The following is a 24,510-nucleotide window of genomic DNA, read 5'->3' on the forward strand; positions in this document are numbered from 1 at the left end:
TGTCTCCTATCTAGGATACACCAAATGCTTTCAATCAGCACCAGATAGTGAATTTCCTGGACAGGAAGCCCTTTCACTCACTGTCACGGTCTTCTGTTTCTTACCCTCTTATAAATATACCATTCTTAATTTGGGCTTAAATATACCACAAAAATGAATGCATGCTGTGGTCCGCTGTCTCTTGTTCTCTTTTTCCTGTGTTGTAACATGATATAGCCTTGAATCCTGAGCTCATTCTGCATCATCATTTGGGCCAAAAGATGGCGGTTAGAGAGTGATGGTTCTGCATTTTAAGAAGTGTCATCTTCTTTCCAGATTCCAAACCATCATCTGTGACGTTTCACCCGAGACAGGGTGGAGTTAATGAAACAGTCTGTTCATGCAGCTTCATGAATGCACTGACAACTTCAGACTTGTCTGGAGCTTCAGATCTTCCTTCATTTTAAGTTTCTGAGACGTTACCCTGCTAGGGCCCATGTCTGGAGCAGTCATGCTTTATAAAAATAGTGTCCATTTCCATATGAATGAATGTTAGTTAGCCTGACACTTTTTCACAGTGCAAAACAGAAATGCAGGCATGTTCTTTGTTAGATGACAGTATGAAATCGTGAGCTGATATTTAAATTTACAGCTAACACTGACATGGTGCTTATAAACCCTAATTGAGTTTGCTGTCCCTTGGCCTGATTCTCTGTGGGAAGATGCCCTGGGGAGGTCCCTTTAGACAAACTGCTGGAGTAAGCTGTGTCTGTGAGGTCCTCTCTTATGATGCCCACAGGCTCCCTGTGCATGCATAGTCCTTGTAGAAGAGCCTTTCTCAGGGAGTTTCTTATGGGCTGCAGTTTCGCTGATGCAATGGCTTCATTTATCCCTAGGCGAGCCCCAGTGATGGAAGTGATGGCATTTTTGGTGAAAAGAAGGATGACAGCCAGGCAGGTGAGACTGTGTCCTGCAGGCAAAGAAAAGTAAGGTCTCAGTTTATAGTTACTGTAGAATTTCTATGAAGTCAATGTTATCTTTAAGGAGACTTCCAAGTAAATTGACCTGTATTAAGCTTCCCTAGAGTGACACATGTCTCTTGACTTCAAAATGCAAAAGTTAAACAAGTGGTGTTTTTAGGATAGAATCTGGATAGTAAAGAAGGGACTGTAATTTCATTGATGTGGGCTGTTCTGTATCTGAGTTCAGACTTGGCTGGGGCTTTGGTGGTTGGAAAGGTCAGCTACACAGAAGCCATGACTCTATGTGAAGAAGACAACAGATTTTTTGCTCTTTTCTTTCTGTAGAGCAACTTTGCCATTCAGAAAGAGGTGTATATTTGAGTGAGAACAGCACTGACCACAATATAAAGCTGTTTCTAAAGCAAAATTGCTGCCTTTCCCACTAGCCTCACTCCTGGTTAATGTTAAAGCAGCTGCTTTAAAGTCACTAAAGCCTGTTGTCTTTGTATTTAAACAAACGAAGCAAAGTCCCTCTTGTATTTGCATTTGTAAATACTAATCTCCTCACTGATGTTTGAAGCCCAGGATGGCTCCAACCCAGACAAATCACCCTGGCCAGTTTCATCTGCTCTCACTGCTCGACTCCGGCGTCTGGTTACTATTTACCAGCGCTGCAATCGCAAGGAGCTCTGCCGACCTGAAATTCTAGGCCCAGGTAATCAAGGATACTGGGTTCAGGAGGACGTGTTCAGGAGAACTTCAGAAATGGACCTCATCAACAAGGAAGCCCAAAAAAGGTAACAGCCAAAGCAAGAAAGCATGCTAAACTAATTGGTCACGGGGTAAAGATGACAAGGGAAAGGCTTATAGGTGGAGGTTCGTGGGTTAGTTCCCATGTGACAGTTAGATTGTCTTCAGAATTTCTTCCAGTGGTGAGTAGGAGGCTAATAGATCTAGAACCCTCTGTGCACAATGCCTAATCATAAGACTTTCTAACTTCATATTCCTCCCGAAATCAGACCCTTTTTTCCCCTTGGTTTTCCAAGACAGGGTTTCTCTGTAGCTTTGGAGCCTGTCCTGGAAGTTGCTCTGTAGACCAGACTGGCCTCGAACCCACAGAGATCTGCCCGCCTCTGCATCTGACTCCCAAATGCTAGGATTAAAGGTGTGTGCCACCACCGCCTGGCTCAGACCCCAGTTCTTGAAAATGCAACTTTAAAACATCACACTGATATAGGTCATACCATTTCAAATTCCCTGATTTTTATAACTAAAGAAATAGTTTGTTGAAGCTGTCTTACTATAATCTTGTTTTTAGTCAAGATTGTAAGATCAATAAATACATATAAAATACAAGGCCAAAAAGAAGGTACTTATTACTTGTAGTCACTAGACTTGAGAGTTAAGCTACAAAGGCTGCCATAGGCCAGTGCAGGCTAGGAATGAACACAGTGGAGCTGCAGTTCTCAGTCTTTATATCCTTTTTCTTCTGGTGCAACACCCAGAAAATTAAATCATAACAAATTTAATTACTTCGCCATACTCCCTCTGAGGTCATGAAATTGGGAAGTCCGCCTGGCGCAGCTGCGAGCACCTTCCTTTTTCTCACTCCCCGCTGACCTCTCATCCCACCCTTTGTTCCCATATAAGGCAGAGCACCATACCCAAGAACCTATCATAAAGACTGGTGACAGGAGCTTACCTGCCCTCCGAGTCACTGTCTGAATCCTGTGAGGACCTCTGTGTCCCAGAGAAGGTGACTGACTAAGGCCGCCTGCCCAAATAATAGGGAGAAAGCTAAAGGGAACCCAAGAGTGGGAACCCTCGCCTTCTCAGTCCCAGTGTCCTGTGTAAGGGGGAGAGGTTGACTGAGATGGGGCAAGAGTCTGTTCTGTGTTGTCATGAGGGAAAGAGTAAAAGACAAAGTAAGTACGTAAGTATCTTGAGTCCTTATCTCCCTACAAGTGAAAGTTTAACTAGAAAAATCCTTAAGTTGATGACCAAGAGATAGCAAAGAGATACTTGGCTTTGGTATAGAGTGATCAACACCAGAAGAGCTGAAGATTTGAACGCAGTTCCCTCTTTGAGAGTGGGATGTAAGGCTTTCCACCTAACATAGCTTAAAGGTAATTAGTAAAATACACAAGGCAGTTCACCTGTGCTTTGGATTTTACAGGCTTCTACAGCATGTTCTTAAATAATTGTTGACGTTCTTAATAAAAGAATAAGCCAAGCATTGTAATATAGACCCATAACCCCCACACTCAGAAAAAGGAAAGCAGGCGGATCTTGAATTCAGGATCAGGTAGAAAAAACAGTTCACTTTTCTTCTGATTAATTTTCAGGTGGACTAGAAGAGAACAAGCCGACTTCTATAGAACAGTGTCTTCCTTTGGCGTTGTGTATGACCAAGAAAAGAAAGCCTTTGACTGGACACAGTTCCGCATCATCTCCCGTTTGGACAAGAAGTCAGATGAGAGCCTGGAGCACTACTTTTATAGTTTTGTAGCCATGTGCCGGAATGTGTGTCGTCTTCCCACATGGAAAGATGATGGTGAGAAAACTCTCGTCACTGTGGAGACAAATGTTAAGGTTCAAATTGCAGAATTACTCTGGCTGAACTACAAAACTGGAATCTGAAGAATTCTGATAAAGATGAGTAGGTTGTCAGAGGTCTGATCTTCTCATTCAGATCTCTGAATCCCCAAAGGTGTAACTTCTGTGAAAATTGAATTTCAATTAAAATTTCACAGAAATACTAAGAGATTGACATTAACTATGCTATTCAAAGTATAGGGTTTAGTCTTTTAGATCAAGATCGAAGGGCTGGAGAGATGGCTCAGTGATTAAGAGCACTTATTGTGGCCAGGCGGTGGTGGTGCACACCTTTAATCTCATCATTCAGGAGGCAGAGGCAGGCAGATCTCTGTGACTTTGAAGCCAGCCTGATCTGCAAGAGCTAGTTCCAGGACAGACCCCAAAGCTACAGAGGAACCCTGTCTCCAAAAAAAAAAAGTAAATAAATAAAAAAGCACTTACTGCTCTTGTAGAGGACCTGAGTTTAGTTCACAGCACCCGCATAGTAGCTAGTAGCTCACAAGCATCTGTAGCTCCAGTTGCAGGGGATCTAACACCTTCTTCAGAGCTCTGATGGCACCAAGCATGTATGTGTACACTTACATATATTCAAAGTGCCCATGTACATAAAATAAATAAATCTTATCTTTAAGTGAGACATTAGGAACTCTTTATACTATTTTTGAATGAGACATTAGGAACTTTAAGTAATTTTCTATATATTGGCTCGGATAAGATAAATGACTGTCATTTAAACATCTGCTCCAATAGGCAACCCTTCTGATGTTTCTCCCTGGTTGAAGTTTCACACAGATTCCCTCCAGTCTCTTCAGCCTGAGGTGTCCTGGGCCATATTGTCACATGTTAGGAAAGCAGAGACGAGCACTGAACCTCTCCTTGGTTTCAAGTCAAGGAGCTAATTTAGATCTTAGAGTCATCTCAGTGAGACCTGGATTTGAACTCTGCCTTGCTACCGTAAGCAAAATGACTTTTCTGAGCACAGGCTCATTGTCCTTAAAAGAGAAGTGATCAGGATTTTTTTATTTTTTTGAGAACTGGAGAACAAATTGTGAACTTAGTGAGAGCTCATAGTATTGGCTTATAAGTGGGAACTGTTGTTTTTCTGCACCCATTTGTCTTTGGTTTCCAGTTTTAGTAGGTGCTCACACCTAAAATGCCATACTGAGGGTACAGGAAGTATTTATAGCAGCCTCATGTAGTAAGTTCTGTGTATCTTTCTCTCCAGGTTCCTCTGATGCCAACATCTATGTTGAACCCATCACTGAGGAGCGGGCAGCAAAAACTCTGTACCGCATTGAACTGCTGAGGAAAGTCCGTGAGCAAGTGCTCAGGTGTCCACAGCTACATGAGCGCCTCCAGCTTTGCAGGCCCAGCCTCTACCTCCCAGTCTGGTGGGAATGTGGGAAACATGATCGAGACCTGCTCATCGGCACTGCCAAACATGGGCTCAACCGCACTGACTATTACATCATGAACGACCCCCAGTTATCCTTCCTAGATGCCTACAGAAACTATGCCCAACACAAAAGAACTGACTCACAGGCACCTGGAAGTCTCTGTTGCCTTTACCAGAACAATTCTAAACTATATGAATCTCTTACTTATTCCCAAATGAGGAGGACTTCAGAGTCCCTGGAAAGTGAGCCAGAGAATCTGGTGAAAATGGAAAACAGGGACGATCATCTCTGTCTGCCTGAGGGCAGCTTATCTGACATAACTTGTGAAAACTTTATTTCCAAAGTTCAGGAGGTCATTTCTATCGACCATGACGAAAGCTTGCTGCCCGAGTCCTTGGAGAGCATGATGTATGGTAAGACAGGACTCAGCCGAGAGCCACTCTCTTTTCAGGAGACCCCAAGTACCAACACACAGTCCAGGAAAGATGTTGTCACCGTCTCAGCCAGCAGAGATGAGAGCTGCCAACCTGCTGGCATTGAGGCAGAAATCGCTTCAAACTCTCTAATGAGCAGCTTAGAAGCAGGAGTAGCTAAAATGAACATTAAAAATGGAAAACATTTGTTGATCTCTATCTCAAAAGAAGGGGAACCCTGCTGCAGTGAGACAGGACAGAGACCTGAAGGCACGGGCCACCTAGAGGCCAAATGCTTATCCCCTACCTTAGATACAGGACACGAAAGTGGGTTTGTAGATCTGTGCAGCCTTAGCGTGTGTGACTCCAGAAGAAAAATGTCATCAGATCAGCAGTTAATTGACTTATTAGAAAACAAGAGTCTAGAAAGTAAGTTGATTTTGAGTCAGAACCAGAGTGATGAGGAAGAGGAAGAAAATGAGGATGAAACTTTAGCCATAGTAGCAAGCACCACAGAAAAGCCAGAGGGCTTGCATTTCACCAGGCCCAGTGCAAACATCCCAAGGGGAAAGAACCTCTGTTTCCACCAGGATGAAGCCAAGAAAGGAAGCCTGGAGGTGGTAAGCCAGACTCCTGGACCACAGAGGGCCTTTCCTCCCTCAGCCAGTCAGTGCCACTGCAAACACATGGAAAGGTGGGCACATGGCCTGGGGAGTGAGGAGTCTGAAGTAGAGAAACTCAAGGCTTATCAACCAGACCTGTACAGAAGCAAGGCCAATAATACTACAGTGGAAGGTGAGCCTGCCATTATTCCAACAGAGCCATTTAAACTGAAGCATGAGCTTTTAAAAGAACCCTGGAAAGAAAGTGCAGAGGGGGGAAAGAGTTTCTCCATGTATGTTCCTGAGGGAATTGAGCCCAAACCAGAAGACATGGATTTTGAGAATAAAGATGATTATGAGAAAGATGGAACCTGCCACAGTCAAGGTACAGTATACAGAATTGTATACTCATGTGATGGGAAGAGGGGTGCTGGGGAAGCCATGGTTGCTAGTTTTCACTCCTAAAATGGACCTACCTACCCACACTGCATGGGTAAAACCACAAGGTACAGGTCTTGATATAGAGATTCAGCAGAGCAGTTCAGTTTGATCACTTCAGAGAACTGGGGGTGACTATATACAGTCACAGTGCCTCTACTGCATCAACCGTATGGTGTAGCAGGGACTGTGTACGTGTATGTGTGAGTGTGCAGAAGATGCAAACTGGCACCCAGGGAAATGCTTTGTTCCTGCACTAGATGTATCGAACTAGCTGAAATAGAGCAGCTTTGGGACCTCAGAGACCTGCAACTAATACAGGTGCCATTAATTTGCAGGAACTCCAAAAATACAAGTCAAGTTGGCCTTTGTTGAGGTGAGCATAGAAAGCAGTTGTTCGTGTCATCGTCAAAACCCTGTGCTTTATGTCAGGGCATTTGTGTTAGATTTCTTTCAGAACTGAACACGAATAAAAACAGTTATAAACAACTGGAAGCATAGGTGTGATCTTTTAAAATAGGGAAATCTTAATGGGGACTCAAGTTAGAAGGAATTGCAGGCCTGATGTGGTGACACACACCTTTCATCTGACACTCGGGGCAGAGGCAGGTGGATTTCTTGAGTTCAGAACCAGCCAGAGTATGCAATGAGACCCTGTCTCAAAAAGGAATTTTAGAAGTTAAAAATTATGGGTGACTGAAATTTTTTATGCTTTGTGGGAACATACATCCGGTGATGAGGGGCTCTGATGAACAACTGCAGTGGTGTTTACTTCCTTAGGTTCAAGAGGGCTAAGAGGGTGAATGAAGTAGGTCATTTATCATTGCCATTGTCTGGTGCTGAGTGTGGTGTTCCAGGAGTGAGACAAGCATGACCTCTATTAGAGAAGAAAAGACTGACCATCTTGGGTTATGTAGCTTCTTTTTGTTTTTTAATTTTTATTTGTGTATGTGTATTTGGTGTATATGTATGTACACATATGTGCCTTCTACCTGCCACTGAAGGTGTATGTGCAGGTGCACTCACCTGTGAAATCGTGTGTGGAGGCCACAGTTGATCACTCTCCATCTGGAGCTCACCTTTCAGTTAGATCCCAGTGAGCCCCTGGGATTAGCCTATCTCCTCGGATTTCCCAGCATTGGTGGTAGGCCACCATGCCCAGCTTTTATGTGGGGTCAGGTCTGGGAATCCAAATTCAGGTTTTGATGCTTTCATAGTAATTTTGCACAGTAGTTTGCCCCACTGAGCCATCTCCTTAACCCATATAGCCATTTTTTAAAAAACTCCTACCTTAAAGTTTTTGTCACTGTGATTAGTAACTAATTGAACCCAAGTTAAAATTTATATAGTCACTACAGTAAAGACTTGGAAACTGAACTGAAAATTACCTAATGGACTTGTGGTCAAATAAGGCCAGGAGGACCTGTCTGTGACCATGCCCCAGGCTTCCTTTTTACCCAGGCCAACAAAGATCGTGCCATGCATCAAATTAGATTCATAACACTTTTTGGACCCTGTTGTGGTGAATGAATGAATGAATGAATGAATCAAAAAGATGAGGTATTGAAAATTGAGACAGATGAGCACAGGGTAAGTGTGGGTTAGAGGACAGAGACGTTCCTCCTTTATTCTGGGGTCAGTGAGGCTGGCAGCTTTGTGATAATTGGATAAGTACCGGTGCAGTGCAGACCCTGGAGGACACTGCCTACAGAGGTGCAGAAGAGGTAGTGCAGGCGAGTGAGCCCACTCTGGAAACTAGAAACCCTGCCGTCCTGAAAGAGCAGTAGCTTACCTGTGCTCCTTTAGGGTCTGCCCCTTGCTTCAAACCTTTCAGCTATGCTTCTGTTGACTCCAGAGCTAAATCCAGTTTTATGTCTACAACTCTGGGTAACTTAGGTGGTTCCTGCCTCCAGCTTCATGCTTATCCTTACTCCTGGCTGTCTTGGTTCCCTAGCATGCCTTTCCCTCCCCTCACCTGCTTCCTCACCTGCACACCGATTCCCTGTGTATTAACCTGCTTAGGATAAGCCTTTCTTGTTGTTCCCCATCATCATATCATGTTTTCTTCTCTTTGGACGTTTTATTCTTGGGGTTGGGGTCCCAGTCTTCTTCTTTGGCCTCTGGAATGTTGAGATTACTCACGTGAGCCACCATGTTCTGTATGTTTGTACTTTGTACAGCACTGCCGCACTCTGGCTGTTCCTCCATAGTTGGTTGTTTGCTATCTCCCCTGTGAGGCAGGGAGAACGCTGAGAGCTCAGATCTGCCAGTCCTAGCAAAGCTGCTCCGAGGAAGGAGCTGCTCTGGCTTCTGGGAGGCTCATTGCACAGTCAGAAGTAAAACTCACACATTCCTTGTTGGGAAAAGAGGTCCAAGTCTCCACCCTGGACATCTCGCTGCCCTCTGCTCATGCTCTCTCATTGCTAAGTAGTAGGTCTTTGACATTCCAGGCCACACTTAACAATTAACTTTGACCTTGCCTGGCATGATGGCACACACTTGTAATCCAAGCACTGGGGAAACAGAGGTAGGTAGATCTGTTTGAGTTCAAAACCAATTCAACAGTGAGTTCCAGGCCAACCAAGGCTACGTAATGAGATCTTGTCTCAAAATAGCAAAAATCCTTTTCCTTTACTTATGCTAACAGTAAAGCTCCTGGCTCATTTGCCTTATTTTGTATATGAAACTTGGAGCTTTGTTGGAAAGTCCATGACTTCATCTCTCTTGGTCTATCACATTTCATATCTTAGACGATCCTTTCAAACTGTCAAGTATTACAGTGTTTAGTCTTCTTGTCCACTAAACCAGCATGTTTAGGTAGTCTTAGATGACTGCTTGCCTCAGAGGCCCCAAGCAGGATTTGCCTCTATGGTTTAACAATTTAGGTCTCTTGAAGATAGAAAACATGACAATTTGTAGTTTACTTAAAGTAAGCTAGCACTGAGTGGACTAATTGAAAACAAAAGAGACAGATTTAAATGTCCAGACCCTCACATCACTAGCATTTCCCAAATATCTAGTTGTTTGTTTGTTTGTTTGTTTTTTAACCTGTCTTTCCAGACTACCCAGGAAAATACTCTGAGGAAGAGAGTAAGAGCTCGACATCAGGCATTGCAGGAGACCTTGGGGAAGAGGCACAGGAAGTGCGGGCTCCCACCATTGCTCAGCTGCTGCAGGAGAAAACCTTGTATTCCTTCTCAGAATGGCCAAAGGTATCTTCCAGAGCTTGCATCCTCCACTCAGGGCGTTCCCAGCTTTGATTCCTTTGCATTAAACTTTATAAAATTCATCTATCAGACAAACTTAGCTATGTACATTTGACATTAAAGATGATGCACTAAGAAAAAGAAAAATTATATTCACCAGACTAATTAAACCATAAGAGGGAATGAATCTTCAGTCATAGCACTTTTTTACTCTTTATTTTCTAGACCTTGACATTTATTTATAGGTTATGTAGTGAATGCATCTGAGAACTCATCTCTGGTCAGCTCTTCATGAAAAACTTGACCTTGCTCTCAGGGACTTTGCAGAATTGGATAACTTGAAACTTATTCCTCAGGGTTGCTATTTTTTCCCCCAGGATCGTGTGATAATTAACCGCTTAGATAATATTTGCCATGTGGTGTTAAAGGGGAAGTGGCCCTCCAGCCAACAGTATGAGCCGTCAGGTGCACTGCCCACGCCAATTTTAAACAGCAGTGCAGGTTTTCGAAACAGCCTCTCAGAGCCAGAAGCAGCAGAACATGGCTTCAGCAGTGGTGCAGCATTGGCAGCCCAGATCCAGAAGGTGAGGTTACAGCTGATGGCGGACTACCAAAGAACGGTAGCCACGCCCACTTTCCATTAAGTCCTTTACTCAACAAGTATTTAGGAGTTTTGGTTTGGGTTTTTAGTCAGGTAGCTACTGTTAATTTGGACTCTGCACCTTATTCTGTAGACTGTGACGAGCTATTAAAAGCTTTGGTACAAAATAAAATGAAGTAAAAGCAGAGCTTTGTACCTAAAGTAGAGCCTGCAGGTTGTCGGGGGAAGCAAAGAAAGAAGAGTAGCATACCAAGTAAGGATGCTGCAAAGAAAAAGTTCTAGGCTGCAGGTTAGAGGATGAGAAAGGAACTAACTTGGCAGCGATGACTTGAGGAAAGAACAGGTGTCTTCCCTTAGAGGCCAGAGGATGGCAGCAATAGATATCAATAATGAAATCAAGGCAGAAAGGGATATGTATATGGAGGGAAGGTGAGTGACTTAGGGGGTGTTAGCACACGCCGAGTCTGTTTGACTGCATCTTAGACTTGGGTAGGGACCTTGAAAAACTGCTGGCTCTGGTTTACTTGGTCTGGTGCAGCTTGGATATTGAGTTGCTTTTGCTTTAACTTCCCAAATGATTCTGATATGCAATTAAGGCTGAGAATCACTAGGTTTGAGCTCGCGACCACAGTACAGTCCAAAGCCTGTTAAAAGTGTAGATTCACCAAAGTAGACTCTAGATTTAATAAGCCATATGGTGGTTTAGCACTAATGTTTGAGGAGCCTTGAGGTCACAGAGAAGATAACTAGAAATAATACAAGTCCTGAGGAAGTGAGGCCTGGAGAAGAAACTGGTGTTTGGTCACAGAAGTTACATTCAAACTTTTTGCTGTGTGTGTTCACAGGAGAGCTTCTTAGCCCCAGTATTCACAAAAGATGAACAAAAGCACAGACGTCCCTATGAGTTTGAGGTGGAAAGGGATGCCAAAGCTCGGAGCCTAGAACAATACTCTGCTACCCATGGGCGTCCCCCCATTGTCCTCAATGGCTGGCATGGGGAGTCAGCTATAGACCTCTCCTGCTCATCAGAGGGGTCCCCAGGAGCCACATCCCCTTTCCCAGTGAACACCAGCACCCCTAAGATTGGGGCTATCGGTTCACTTCAAGGAGCCCTAGGTATGGACTTGTCTGGAATTCTGCAAGCTGGCCTAATCCACCCAGTAACTGGACAGATCGTCAATGGAAGCCTCAGGAGAGATGATGCTGCCATGAGAAGGCGGAGAGGGAGGAGAAAACATATTGAAGGAGGAATGGACCTCATCTTTTTGAAGGAGCAAACACTTCAGGCTGGAATTCTGGTAGGTATATGAGTCCATTAGGTAAAAACCATTGTACATAGAGAAACAAATTTATTCTTCAGATACCAACTGTTTTAATTACAGATCTTTCACACCTACTTAAGTTGTCCTTGTTTTCTATCATTATGAAATGCCTTCCATCTTTTCTAGAATAGGTAATACTAACCACCCATCGGTGGCCCTTAATATGCATGCAGCCTGGAAAAGTGAACCAAAGGGTCTTATTTCAAATAGAAGCAACCCAAATCTTCCAGTGTTTCAAAAAAGAGCCATTGGCAAGCAATTGAATAGCAAGGCCAGGTGACAGGCGGCATTCCCTCAGCATAGTGAGACTCTCCAGGAGCTGAAATGTGGGACATGGAAGGTTGATTCTGGCCTTGATATCTGGCACTGATATGGGCACACCACTGAACTATACTCTGCTCTCTCTAAATCATCTATAGACAGCCTCTGAGAAGATACCTAGAGATCATAGAGAAGTAGTACATTCTAAACTCAGAGAAGAGCATTGTAAACCATTGAGGAGGCTGATCCTTTTTTAATCTTGAGTCCTAAAAGTAGATATTCATATTTCATAATTTCAATAGAATAATATTTACTGAGTGTGTAATGTGTTTGGAATCTTTCATAATTGAAGCCTCACAACGGCTCTAAAAAAAAATGATTACCTGAAGCGTAAAAGCTTTTAAAAAGGAGCCCTTGAGTGACGGCAGGAAATTAGAGGGCCTTGTTTTCTATATACTGAGAACATCAATGGTGAACTGTGTCATTTGAATTGTGTCTTCCTCTCAGATTTTGTATATAATTTGAGAGGTAGAAGGGGCGTATCTTTTTCCCTGTCTAGTCCTACACAATAATTTTACTATTTGTTTTGTGTTTTCATTTAATAGTCTGATATTTAACATATATCTTAACACCCCCCCCCTTTTTTAAGGTGGGCAGGGGTGGTGGTATCTCAGTCTCCAATTTGTGGTCGTGCTTGACCCTCCTGCCTCAGCCACCAGGGTCAGTAGGACCCTTCAGTCTACCTGTCCAGATTCCATTGGTCTGAGGCATCCACAACAACACCTCCTTCCTTCAAGCTAGTTGAAGCGTGTGTGTGTGTGTGTGTGTGTGTGTGTGTGTACACGTACATGAACACACTAGCATGAACACATGGAGGCCAGAAGACATCCTTGGGTATTAGGCTTCAGGCACATCCGCCTTTTGGTTTTTTGAGACTAGGCTCTCACTTACCTGGAAACTTGTCAGTTAGGCCAGACTGGCTGTGTAGTGAGCCCCAGGGATGCACTCCTTCCCACTTTCTCAGCTCTGATGGTACAAGCTTGTGTTTGTTGTTGTTTGTTTGTTTGAAGTCTTGTGTTTTGGTGAGGGAGTTTAGGTTTACTTATTCCTATTCTATATGTTAGAGTGTTTTGCTTAAATGTGTATGTATGCACTGTATGCATATGCCTGATCCACAGAGTCTGGAAGAGGGCAGTGATTCCCTGGAACTGGAGCTACAGATAGTTATGGGCTGCCATGTAGGTACTCTTAATCACTGAGCCATCTTTCTTGGTCATTCTGGTTTTAAAAAACAAAAAACTCATGGGTTCTTAGGACTGAACTCGGGTCCTCATGTATATAAACAAAGCTCTGTACTTACCAACTATGTACATTCTGAGTGTGTTCTCCCCACTGCTAAAGGCATGTGCTTCTTTTCTGAAAATACAAAGCAGTGATTTTCCTCTTGTGCTCATAGTATTCCAAAGGAGTCACTGGAAGAAAAAAATACATATTTTCTTTTCTGGATAGTTTTTAAATTTGTAGATACAAGCACTAATAGCACTACTGTAGGATTTTATCAGACCTATATAGGTTTTGGTGTTTCAGAGCTGAATAAGACACACATCCAAACCACAGAGGAGGAAAAGGTGAGCAAACCTCTGCATCTAATTTTCTGGGATGTAAGAAGTCTGGGAGGCAGTGTCTAGGGACAGTGAGTGATGATGACAAAGGGGTGGAGCTTTAGGATGGAGGTCAAGCCTGCTGAGTAGACAGGTGAAAGGCATTCCAGTGGTGCACACCTAGCATTTGCAGGAGCAGTGAGCAGTCATTAGTTCAGTGGGTTCACATTCAAACACCCAGTGTTGATAATGGTTTGGGAGCAGATGGAAAAGTCAAAGAACACCTACATGTTCTAAAGTAGACCCATGATCAGCATGACCAATGAACACCTACATGTTCTACAGTAGACCCATGATCGGCATGACTAATGTAGAGATTGGTGTTTCAGGAACTCATTTTATCCTTCCATGATTATCTACATGTGCTCATTTTTTCTTAATCTAGGAAGTCCATGAAGATTCGGGGCAGACTACCCTAAGCACTACACACCCTGAAGGGCCAGGAGCTGCTTCCTCAGCTCCTGAGCCAGCAGCAGCCAACGACCAGACTGAGAAAGCTGTTCCCAGCAAGAGCCTACTTGACTGGCTGCGGCAACAAGCTGACTACTCCTTGGATGTCCCTGGCTTTGGGGCAGTAAGTGTTGGCTCCTATTATCCCAGACCAGTTAGCTCACTGAAAACTTAGGGAAATTTCTGCTGAGGGAAACTAGAAGGTGGGAACTATTTGGAAGAAATCTGTGTTGAGAACTTTTTCATTTTTTCCCTTGGCTGTCCTGAAACTCATTCTGGCCTCAAACTCAAGAGATCTGACTGCCTCTGCATCCTGAGTGCTGGAATTAAAGGTGTGCACTACCACCACCTAACAAGAACATCATTTTAAAGATTATCTTTTTGTTTTAGTTTTTAATGTTTAAATTCTCCAGTAACAGAAATTGCTAGAGCATACCAATAAGTTTACATGCAAAAGTTACAAGAACAGAATTTGACTTAAGTTCACCCCCTCATATCTCCCCAGAAGTGACCACATGACATCTTAAGTTCACAGATGAATCTTTAGGTTGTATAAACTCTACCACTTGATGAAATTTTTCCAAGTTAATTTATTCTTGCTTCTGCAGAAGGCTCTTTTCTCTGTTGCTCTGGTGGACTTCATTGAAGTCACCTAGATGCCTTTTCCTCTTCTTTGTTTCCTCCCAGTTAGGAACCTGCAGGAGGGCTCCTAAGCACTGGCGTTCATTCTTGGTTTGTGCCAACCCCATCTGTTCCTTAAGATAAATCCACAGGACAGGAGCACATATCCTAGATGCACACACACACGACTCCAGAACCAGCTAGTGAGGTAACAGTGAAGAGAGACTCAGAAGGGTGAGCACTGCTGCAGTGATGCCCCCCAACCCCAGTCAAGGCCTGGCCGCAGCTTGTTTCCCAGCCTGCTGTCTGAGTTCTGATACCTGGAGGAGAGCAGTTAGGCTTGGTGTAGAGTTCTGGGTAAAGCACCACCCATATCAGACTGTGGCAGAATGTTCTGTAACATTTTCTCCATTTGCCTCCTAGAGTTTTTCAGACAAACCCAAGCAGAGGAGACCACGCTGCAAAGAACCTGGAAAATTAGACATCCCCTCTCTGAGTGGAGAAGAAAGAGTTTCTGCTGTCCCCAAGGAGCCAGGACTGAGGGTAGGAAGAGGGCACTGAGTGTGGGAGCAAGGGAACCATCTTAACTGTGCCATATCGTGCACACTTGAGAGAAAGCCAAGTGTGAGCAGTGGGTAGCGGGATGGTGTGTTTCCAGGGACAGGAGGCCAGCACAGAAAGCTTTAACTGCTGTAAGTGCCCAGACCTTGTCGAGGATCTGTGTCTCCTGAGCTTTCCCGTCTCCGCCTCCTGAACAGTTTGTTAAACCATTCCAAAATCTTTTTTTCTACTATTTGTAGAGATTACAAGGGATAAAAATCCTTAGCCCTAGATGTCACTCTGTTGTTTCAAATTTAATAGATGCCATGATGGAAACAGGCATGTCTTACCTAAGTTTTTAATGACCATTTAAGTAAGACATTTCTTCCTAGTGCTTCTGCACGGGCAATGAAAAACAGCTGACTCTGAGCACTACCCTCTTCCTAATATAGAATCATAAGACTGGAACCAGCTTCAAAGACATCCTCAGAATACTTGGAGTCTAACGAATCTGAGTTAATTATAGCTTACAGATGGATACAAGTTTGAGACAGAAAAGTCCTAACCTCAAGGGGGCGGTAGTGACTTTTCCCTTAGGAAACTTTGGGTCCACAGCACATCATGAGCATTTTATCTCTCAGTGCATCCAGAGGTAGAGGCACTTGCTCTTCCCCAGCTTTCCCATAAATTTAAGCTCTCCTGGACTCTCCAGCTCTTTAGCCAAGCCACAGCGTTCCCTGCATCAGCTGCCTTGGTGGGATTGTGGGAGAGTGATTTCTTACTGAACTGCAAACACTGCCCACCCTAGTCAGGTCCTCTGCAGAAAGGAGCTGCCACTGGTTTTGCCACTCTCTCAGCAGCTCCACAGGCAGCTGCCTTCATTCCTCTGGATCGGCTGCCACAGCGCAGCCAGGCCTGGTCACTCAGGTCTGTCCTCCATTCCTACCCTTTTCTTGCTTTGTTCTCAGCAAGGCTGTTATTCTTGGACCTTGTGTTACCCACAGACCCGCTTCTGTTTCTGTCCTATCTACCCTTGCCCAGTCTTGTCCTGTGCCTCAGCACGTAGTGTTTATGGAAGGCCAGGGGAAGACCTCCAGTTCCTACATGCCCAGCAGTTTCCCTCACAGTCCTGGAAAGTACTGCTCACCGCTACTTCACAAGTGTTGACCCTTTTGCCAGCAAACCCCTTTCTAATCTTGCAAGCCAACCTCCTCTCTATGGTGCATCGCCTTCCTTTATGAAATAAACACATTTGCTGCGTCTGAGGTCCCTTTTCTACACTGAGGCAAGAACAGGAAGTTTTTGTCTGCCTGGCGCTCGGGACTGCTCAGCCTTCCTAAAACGTAGATGGGCAGTAGCTCTGCAGCTTTCAAAGCAGGCTGCCTCTTCTCTCCCAAAGGGGCCCTTACACCATTCAGTGGGTGTAGCAAAAGCAATAAACAGCAGAAACTTGTTTCCTATTGTTCTCAAGGCTGAGAAATTGAAAGTCAAGTATCTAGTGAGGCCCAATATTCATAAACATTTTGCTGCACCCACACAAATAAGGACAAATAAGCTCTTCTGGGATCTCTTAGGAGGGCACTAATCCCATCCATAAGGAGTTGGCCCCATGATCTCATCACTGTAAAGCCCTCACTGCCACCCAGCTTTGGGGTGGGATGTGAACATTCAAAGCCCAAGGCAGAAACCCTCCCCCTTCTAAAAATAGATTAAAAGCTGGTAAGGAACTTAGTGTGAACTCAGCGTCCTGCTATATGTGCTCCAGTCTGGGTGACGTTCATGTAGCACCAAGGGCAGTGAGACTTGACTTTGTAATGCCCGGGGTGCAGTGGTTGCTTATCAGCTGCATCTCTACACATTTAGCATATGGTGAGGTCTTCATCTGTTTGTTACAGATACACTATAACTACCTACCTTGTTATCACCACTGTCACACATGTGAAGATTGATAGACTGTGCTGCCAGCGTCACTCTCAGATTTTACCAGTGATTCCAGAAATGGCCTTTAGACCTGGCATTGTTTGGCTTTGCTTTGCTTTGGAGATTTTTAACCATTTAGTTACCGGGTCTGTTTTTACCCAGTGTTTTCTGGATATGCCTTTGTAAGAGTGATGAGAATGATTTGGTCCCCATCCTTTCATTGCTTCTGCCCAAGAGTTTGAGGACAAACGCCATCATCTGTCGATGAGGCTGTTCTCTGGTCAGAACCCATGAGGTCATCTGCAAAGCAGTCTCACCTCCACTCTTCTTGCTCTCCCTGCGCTCTGTCCAGGCCTCTTCTAGAAGAGGAAGCAGGTTTGCTCCCCAGGGTATAATTACCAGGATGGAGAACTGCCAAAGCCCGATTTAACTGCTGTGTGTGGTCGCAGTGCTGCTGGGAGGGGCAGCTGTCTGTGGTGGGCAGCATCTGCGTGGCTGAAGTAGCACTTGCACAGGAAGTGGTGTGGGTTGACTTCCTTTACCCATGTGTCCCACAGTGTACATGGATCATTCTCTTCCCCCAGGCTCATTTGCTCTCCATACCTGAGGAGAAAAGAAAGAGCAGCCTCCACCTTCCCATCATGCTCTGGTTTCTCTGAGGCCCCTGTGCTCCTGCTAAATCTGTGGCTCTCAACAAGGGCAAAGAGAGGATGGTTTTAGACCTCCTAGAGCCTGAGGAGCCCTTTGCACCTGGTGGGCAGGACCAGGGAGGCCAGAGTCATAAATGAGTTACCCTGGGAAGGAACTTAGTTTAAATCAGTGCTTCTCAACCTGTGGGTCACAACCCTTTCACAGGGGTTAAATACAGGATATTTGCATTATGGTTCATAACAATAACAAAATTAATTATGAAGTACTAACAAAAATAATTTCATGCTTGGGGTTACCACAACATGAAGAACTGTATTAAAGGGTCGCAGTATTAGGAAGGTTGAGAACCACTGGTTTAAATTATGGTAAAGGTCTTTCTTACAGCAGGTTGTTAAAAATTGGGACAAGGTTTTATTATCAAGTGCTGAACCTATCTCTCAACAGAAAGACCTTGGAGGTGGAATGTGCCCTTCACATTAGAGAGTTATGGGAAGAATTAGAGTATGTGTAGTGTAAAGGAAGAAGACTCCCTGGGACCTCTCCTAGACTCTCAGCTGAAGGCAGACTGCAGAGAAAGGCCTCAGATAAGCTTTGAAATACAGTTGTGCTTAGCAAAAGGGATTATTAACAAGCAAGGGATCAAGATGGCATGGTATAGACAGAGGCCAAGAGCAAAGTGGTTTGTATTGGTGAGCTCAAGACAGGCTGGTAGAAAATCATCCTCTTAGCTGAGTCCCATCCTTCAGACCCTATTGTCTCTTTAGAAATAAGCAGCCAGGAGTTTACTTCTCGTGATTAACCCAAAACGGGGGTGAGCACTTGCCGGGCACTCCAGGACAAACCATCCTGGCATATTGGAATAGAGGCATATGGCATGGTGTAGGATGAAAAGAGCCTGGGTGCTTCTCCTACTCAGTCCCTCCCAGCTCTGCCACAGTAGTCCTTGCCACTCAGTTCTGAGAGGGAAAGACTCCTGTTGCTGTTGAAGAGGTGCCTTCCAGCTCTATGATACAAACCAAAGCTTTCTGAAGAACTCTCAGAGTTGCCATCAAAAGTATTTTTGTCCATAACTTTTTTTTTCCTGAAATATTCTTTGGTAAATTGAAGGACAGGTATAGCACTTCAAAAGATAGCTATCTCTGGGGACTCAAGCATTTGAGTCACGTGCCTGTGAATTGTTAGTTCTCTGGGATGCTACCCTGTCGTACTGATTCAGGGTGTGACAATAAGTTGAGACAAGGTGATGGAGCCTCGGGTTGGACTGTCCTGCGGCATTTCTACTGCGGCTCTTCCTGTCACTGTCACCCCTTGCTGAGCATTCTAGGAGCCTCTCTTGGAGCCCTCTATGCCTGTCCTCATAGCTCTCTGAGAGCCTGAAACCAGTGTCACCAGCAGCCGTCACTGCTCTTTAAGCAGAGCTCTGTTGGGCATTGTAGGGTTTTTGTTTTTTGTTTTTTTTTTAAATTGTTTTGGAGGAAGAGGGGCAGTGAAAGCAATGGCTCATGCCAGAGCTGTGAGTAAAGTTCTTATACCAGCCTCAGGAAGTGGTAAGTAGATTCCTTACCTGCTCAAAAGCCCATGGTCTGAGTAAGGCTCTAGGCCCTAATAATAGGATTCCTCTGGCCCTGTGTATCTGTTGTAAGACTTGCGCCTCCTTTTTCCTCTTTTCTGCTCTCCTGAGGAGTGTAGCCAGAACACTGTCTCTGGTTCCCAGGCAGCTGTGGAGCCCCTCCCTTCAGGTTCTCAGGAAGAGGCACCAGATCAGCTCAGAGATGCTAGGCTCCTCTGCACAGGTGCACTGCCTTGACATTGTATCCACAGGGCACACCCAGTTTCACAAGACCCGTCACTGGTGCTCTGACCATTCTGTTTTCAACCTTGCCAGAGTTAAAGGAAGGTTGTAACATGAATATAAGGAGGAAATACAGGGTAGTGGGGTCTCGTGTGTGTGTGCGTGTGTGTGTGTGTGTGTGTGTGTGCGCGCGCGCGCGCCCTTTTTATGAGAAAAGACTGAGACTGCTCAACAGCACAAGGGTGTTTTAATCCTGTGGCTCTATATTATGTGATAAACTAACAGAGCAGAGACACACAACAGTGCAGGACAGCAGAGAAAGGTGTGTGCAGTTGTCCACGGCCCAGGGATTGCAGGCAGCAAATGGAAAGAGAGATCACTTCTTCCTGTGGAGGAAACAGATTTCTCTCCTTTCAAGGATTCACGACGCCTGCAAAACAAGTTCAGAGGTGGAGCCATTATAATTCCAGCATCTTCTGTTAGTCCTCTCTACAACCAGACTGTGGGCCCCAAGAAGCAGGTCTTTGCTGCAGCCTCTACTTTCCCTGCCACTGTGTACCCTCTTGCTTATTGCCACCATCAAGGCCAAGTGCTCATCTGTGGTTTGTGCTGCGTTCTTGCCTGATGAGGCGTGGTGGGGGTGGTCCATGGGTAGTGACCAGTGCTGACTGCGGAGCTCTGTACTGATTTAAAAGCTGGAGAGCCTTTAATCGCAGCACTCAGGAAGTAGAAGCAAGTGGATCTCTGTGAGTGTAAGGCCAACCTGGCCTACATAGGAAGTTCCAGAACAGCCAGGGTTATAGAGAAAGACCCTATCTCCAAAATAAAAATAAATAAATAAAAATAAAAAAGTTTTTTGGCACGAACCCCAAAAAGAGGAAAATATATGTTCTTCCTTAAGGGAAGCCAGAGCCTTAGTTATTTGACTGACGTATGCCCAACAGTGCTCTAGGTCCTTCATTTCTACAGCCTGTGTGCATACATCCCTTTTCATCCCAAGTCACTACTTGCAGGGACTCGGGAAAGATTGGAACATGTGCAACATTAGCATCCATGTCCCTGCCATGTCCCTCAAAAGTGGTCCTTCCTACGGGCCTGGGGTGCATGTTAAACACTTACTTGTGGAGACTTTTAAGTGTCACTGTCTTTTTGTTTTGTTTTGAACCAATGCTGACCCATCCTGAGTCTCAGCTTCAGCTGTAGTGTTGCCCAGTCAACCTTTAAAATTAACTGCATCTGACTCCAACCCCTCCCCCAGCACACTCTGCTTTGCTGCTTCAGTGTGACCTTGTGTTGTGAGAAGATGGCTGCTGTGCTCCAGTGAAGAGTTCGTGGCTGAGAGTCAAGCTGGGGCATCATCAGTGCTGGTCTCCAGGTCCCATCTCTGCCAGTTTCTCACATAATAGAAACTGCTCTTGCCAGTTGGTGTTGAAAGAACTGTCTGATGGGCACCAGCATCTGGTTGCTTCCTTGCCACTAAATCCTCTCAGCCTCTAAGAGTCAAAGCCCTCTGGGCCTGTAGACAGGAGATACCCTTCCAACCGAGCCCTGTGTGGAACTGGGAATGAGCTGTGCCAGTACACAGCTGCAGCCACCACCTGCCATTTGCTAACTTTCAGCATCCAATGTTTCTTTGTCCTTTTTCAGGGGTTTCTCCCAGAAAGCAAATTCAATCACACCCTAGCTGAGCCTGTGCTTCGAGATGCAGGCCCCCGCAGGAGGGGGAGGCGGCCTCGGACTGAACTCCTAAAAGCTCCAGCCATTGTGGCAGACTCTCCCTCTGGAATGGGACCACTGTTCATGAATGGGCTGATTGCAGGGATGGACCTGGTAGGATTGCAGAATGTGAGAAATATTCCAGGCATTCCTCTCACTGGGCTGGTGGGCTTCCCAGCTGGTTTTGCTACCATGCCTACTGGTGAAGAGGTTAAAAGCACCCTGAGCATGCTACCCATGATGCTGCCAGGCATGGCTGCAGTGCCCCAGATGTTTGGTGTTGGTGGACTTCTCAACACACCCATGACAACCACCTGTACGACCACTGCATCGGCATCTCTCTCAAGCACAACAAAAAGTGGTACCTCAGCCACTGAAAAAACTACAGAGGACAAACTAAGTGGCCGTGAAGTAAAAGCAGACACTCTGGTTGAAGATAAGTCTGGCCCAGGTCCGTTTTCTGATCAGTCTGAACCCACAATAACTACTAGTAGTCCTGTGGCTTTCAACCCATTTCTCATCCCAGGAGTGTCTCCTGGGCTCATCTACCCATCCATGTTTCTTTCCCCTGGCATGGGCATGGCTCTGCCAGCCATGCAGCAGGGCAGACACTCAGAGATGGTCAGCCCTGAGAGCCAGAAGAGGAAAAAGAAGAAAACAAAGGGGGATAACGCCAACCCAGAGCCTGCATCCGGGTGTGAGAGGGAGCCAGACAGTGATCAGAACTGCACCGAGTCGAGTACCACTTTGCCTCCACAAAGAGAACACATGGCACAGGCTGGGGAAGGGGGGCTCAAAGACTCCAGTGATGATACCAATTAGAACTTTTTCGTTTAAGAAATGATTGTGACTTGTAAGTTTCTTATCCCATAAAGGTTTGTTACTTCCCTCACTTCACCTTCATGAGAACCTGTGTCTCCATCAGTAATATTGCCTACCTAATTTCCTGTCTGAGAACTATGGTAACATGTTAATAGTTGCAGGGTCTTGCCATTTTCATTAGATGAATGTCATCTACCTAGTGTAGGGGGCACAGAATTCTTTCTTTTATCCAGTTCATTCCAGCAATCATAGTTGATACTGTACTTGGTGACATACCTATTCCCCCTTCTCTTTCAAGTCCCCCTTATCTGAGGAAGAAAATGGCAGAAGAAAGCTGCCTAAGGATTCACCGGGGCCAAAGAGCAGAGACGAGCAAGTGCAGCTCTTTTTCTCTGAGCAGTTTAACAGGAAGATTATAACAAGGGAACGAAAGGCACAGAGTAGGAAGTGCTGGTACGTGCTTTCTTAGTTCAAGAGTCTCTGTGTTATCACGGTTACTGAGTAGTCTGCAGTGTATGAACTGAGATTGAAAATGCACGTACTGATGGCTTCTTTAAACCAGGAACCTTCCTGATAGTAGTACAGTTTCCCCCTCGTAGTTGTTCAGACACCTGCAGCAAGAGGAAATACTGGCCAGCTAGGCAGTATGCATATCGTGCCCACTAAATGAGAGACGCTTCAGCTTGCGTTACTGCAGCAAGTGGGAGAGCTCTGCTCCCCTGGTCCACTAGCACTGCTGGCACCTTATCCCCTCCCCCTCCCTCCCCCCCGGGACTCTAGCCACTCATTCCCCTCCATGTTAAGAAACCTGCTGGATTTTATTTTGTGTTCTTTCCCCCAGAGCCAGGCTTTATGGAGCCTGTGGGAGGTAATCGCTCAGTACTTGCTAGACTCTGTCATCAGTGTAGTGTGGCTGAACACACACACCATCTTTGACATTACAACTGTGAAAATTTTTTCCCACTCCCTTATCTCCCTACTCTGTCTGTATCTTAGATTTGGGCCCAGATTCCAAATTGCCAGTCAGGCAAGGTTCTGTGAAGTCAGCAGCGTACTCTCTCCTGCTTCTCCATGTTGAACTGAGCAGGGAAGAGCCCAGCCAGCGGCGCTTCAGCTTCCCATTTTCTTCCCCTTTCCCCCTTACATCATGTCCCTCCTGATGGTCTCTTTCATGGACAGCTCATGCTTGAGACTTGAACCAACCACGCCCAGCTCAGCTCTCTGAGGCACAGGGCTCAGGAGTGGACAGGTGGCAGGTGTTCCACCTACCAGGCTCACTTCGTCGTCACAACTGACTGTTTCTGTTCTTACTCTTCCTGTTACAGTCTTGCTAATTTATCAGAAGGTCTGAAAGTTTGGCATGCTATTTCAGTTTGCATTATTTATTTATGATGATTTTGTCATTGTCTTTTATACATTTGGGTTTATAAATTATGTAAATGTTAAAATGAGCATCTCAAAGAAGTCTGTTAAATTGTGACCGAAAAAACCAATCAGGTGTATTTTCAAAAAGAAGAGTCCCGGTTTTATGAATCATAGATATAAACTAGAAATTCTATATCTGATCTATAAGAAGGAAGAATCCAAGAACTGAATAAATGCTATTTAATGATGTGTTCGTAGTGTAGAAGGTCTGTGATACTGACAACAGATTTCTTAGAAATGCTGCTCGCTGTTGAACTAACATTCTGTTCCGTTTGCCTCCAGTGGAAGCAGAAAGGGTTTTCAGCTGTTAAATCCTAAAAAAAAATCAATATAATTTATTTATGTAAAAGAAACACTCAATCAATATATTTTTGAACCTTTTAAGTACTAATTTTCTTTTTATCAAGTAGAAAAAATGTATTTGCCCTAAATCCTTAAAATACAAATGCTATAAAAACTCCTGTATCTTGAAAGCCTTACTGCGAATGAGCATTATAGCCGCCAGCAGAGTCTGCTCTTCCTGTTGTCTCATGTTGTTCATGTGGAAAGCTACTCCCCCAGTTCCCACTCAAACCTCCGAGTAGGTCACGGGTTCAGTGTGGACCCGGCAACCACCAGCATGCACAATCCCTTGTTCTATCTACCAAACCTGTATGTTAACTCGCGGGTGTTTAGGCTTCTGTTGACTGCTGTTGTGACATTGTTTGCAAAATGAAATTGACACTGTGGATTATTTGCTCTGTAAGGCACAAGTGCTTCTTATGATTATTTTGACGTTTCCGAGAGCAAAAGCCAAATTTAAACTCTCTTCAGCAAACTTGAGCCTCTTCATCTAATTCCATGTCACTCACAGTCATAACGTCCTTTGGTCATTCTTTACCCATGTCTCACATAATAAACTGTCTGTGGTCTGGATCCTGGATTTAAAATGGAAAGTTCAAAATTCAGATTTGTATTGAAGATTTCACTAGCACTTGGATGCCTGGCTATCTGGCCATTTTATGGGTGTATCATGTGTATACCGGGAATCTACAGTCCTTCCAGGTGCCCAATTCCTTCCCTACCACCAGAACACAGATTAAATTGTGCCACGGAAAGGAGTTAGCCACACCACCTCTCTCCTTCAGACCCCG

At 44.9% G+C, this 24,510-nt stretch overlaps 1 protein-coding gene across 3 annotated transcripts in view; it reads left to right on the forward strand.

Annotated features, from left to right (window-relative positions):
- Chd6 (chromodomain helicase DNA binding protein 6) overlaps nt 1-24,285 on the forward strand; it is a 158,190-nt gene extending 133,905 nt beyond the window's left edge. For 2 of the 3 annotated variants that reach the window (XM_041670129.1, XM_041670130.1), the window contains exons 28-37: nt 876-936; nt 1,522-1,738; nt 3,287-3,495; nt 4,765-6,336; nt 9,450-9,601; nt 9,973-10,179; nt 11,042-11,494; nt 13,826-14,014; nt 14,935-15,054; nt 21,062-24,285. In XM_041670129.1, the coding sequence (XP_041526063.1) occupies nt 876-936; nt 1,522-1,738; nt 3,287-3,495; nt 4,765-6,336; nt 9,450-9,601; nt 9,973-10,179; nt 11,042-11,494; nt 13,826-14,014; nt 14,935-15,054; nt 21,062-21,952 (4,071 nt within the window). In that variant the 3' untranslated portion in view covers nt 21,953-24,285. The remainder of the gene's footprint in view (nt 1-875; nt 937-1,521; nt 1,739-3,286; nt 3,496-4,764; nt 6,337-9,449; nt 9,602-9,972; nt 10,180-11,041; nt 11,495-13,825; nt 14,015-14,934; nt 15,055-21,061) is intronic. The other variant, XM_041670131.1, reaches the window with a different exon arrangement.
- The last annotated feature ends 225 nt before the right edge of the window (nt 24,286-24,510 follow it).

The sequence above is a fragment of the Microtus oregoni genome, unplaced genomic scaffold (genome assembly GCF_018167655.1).
Source record: "Microtus oregoni isolate MIOR12 unplaced genomic scaffold, Mior012 000020F_ref0000438, whole genome shotgun sequence".
Taxonomy (NCBI): Eukaryota; Metazoa; Chordata; class Mammalia; order Rodentia; family Cricetidae; genus Microtus; species Microtus oregoni.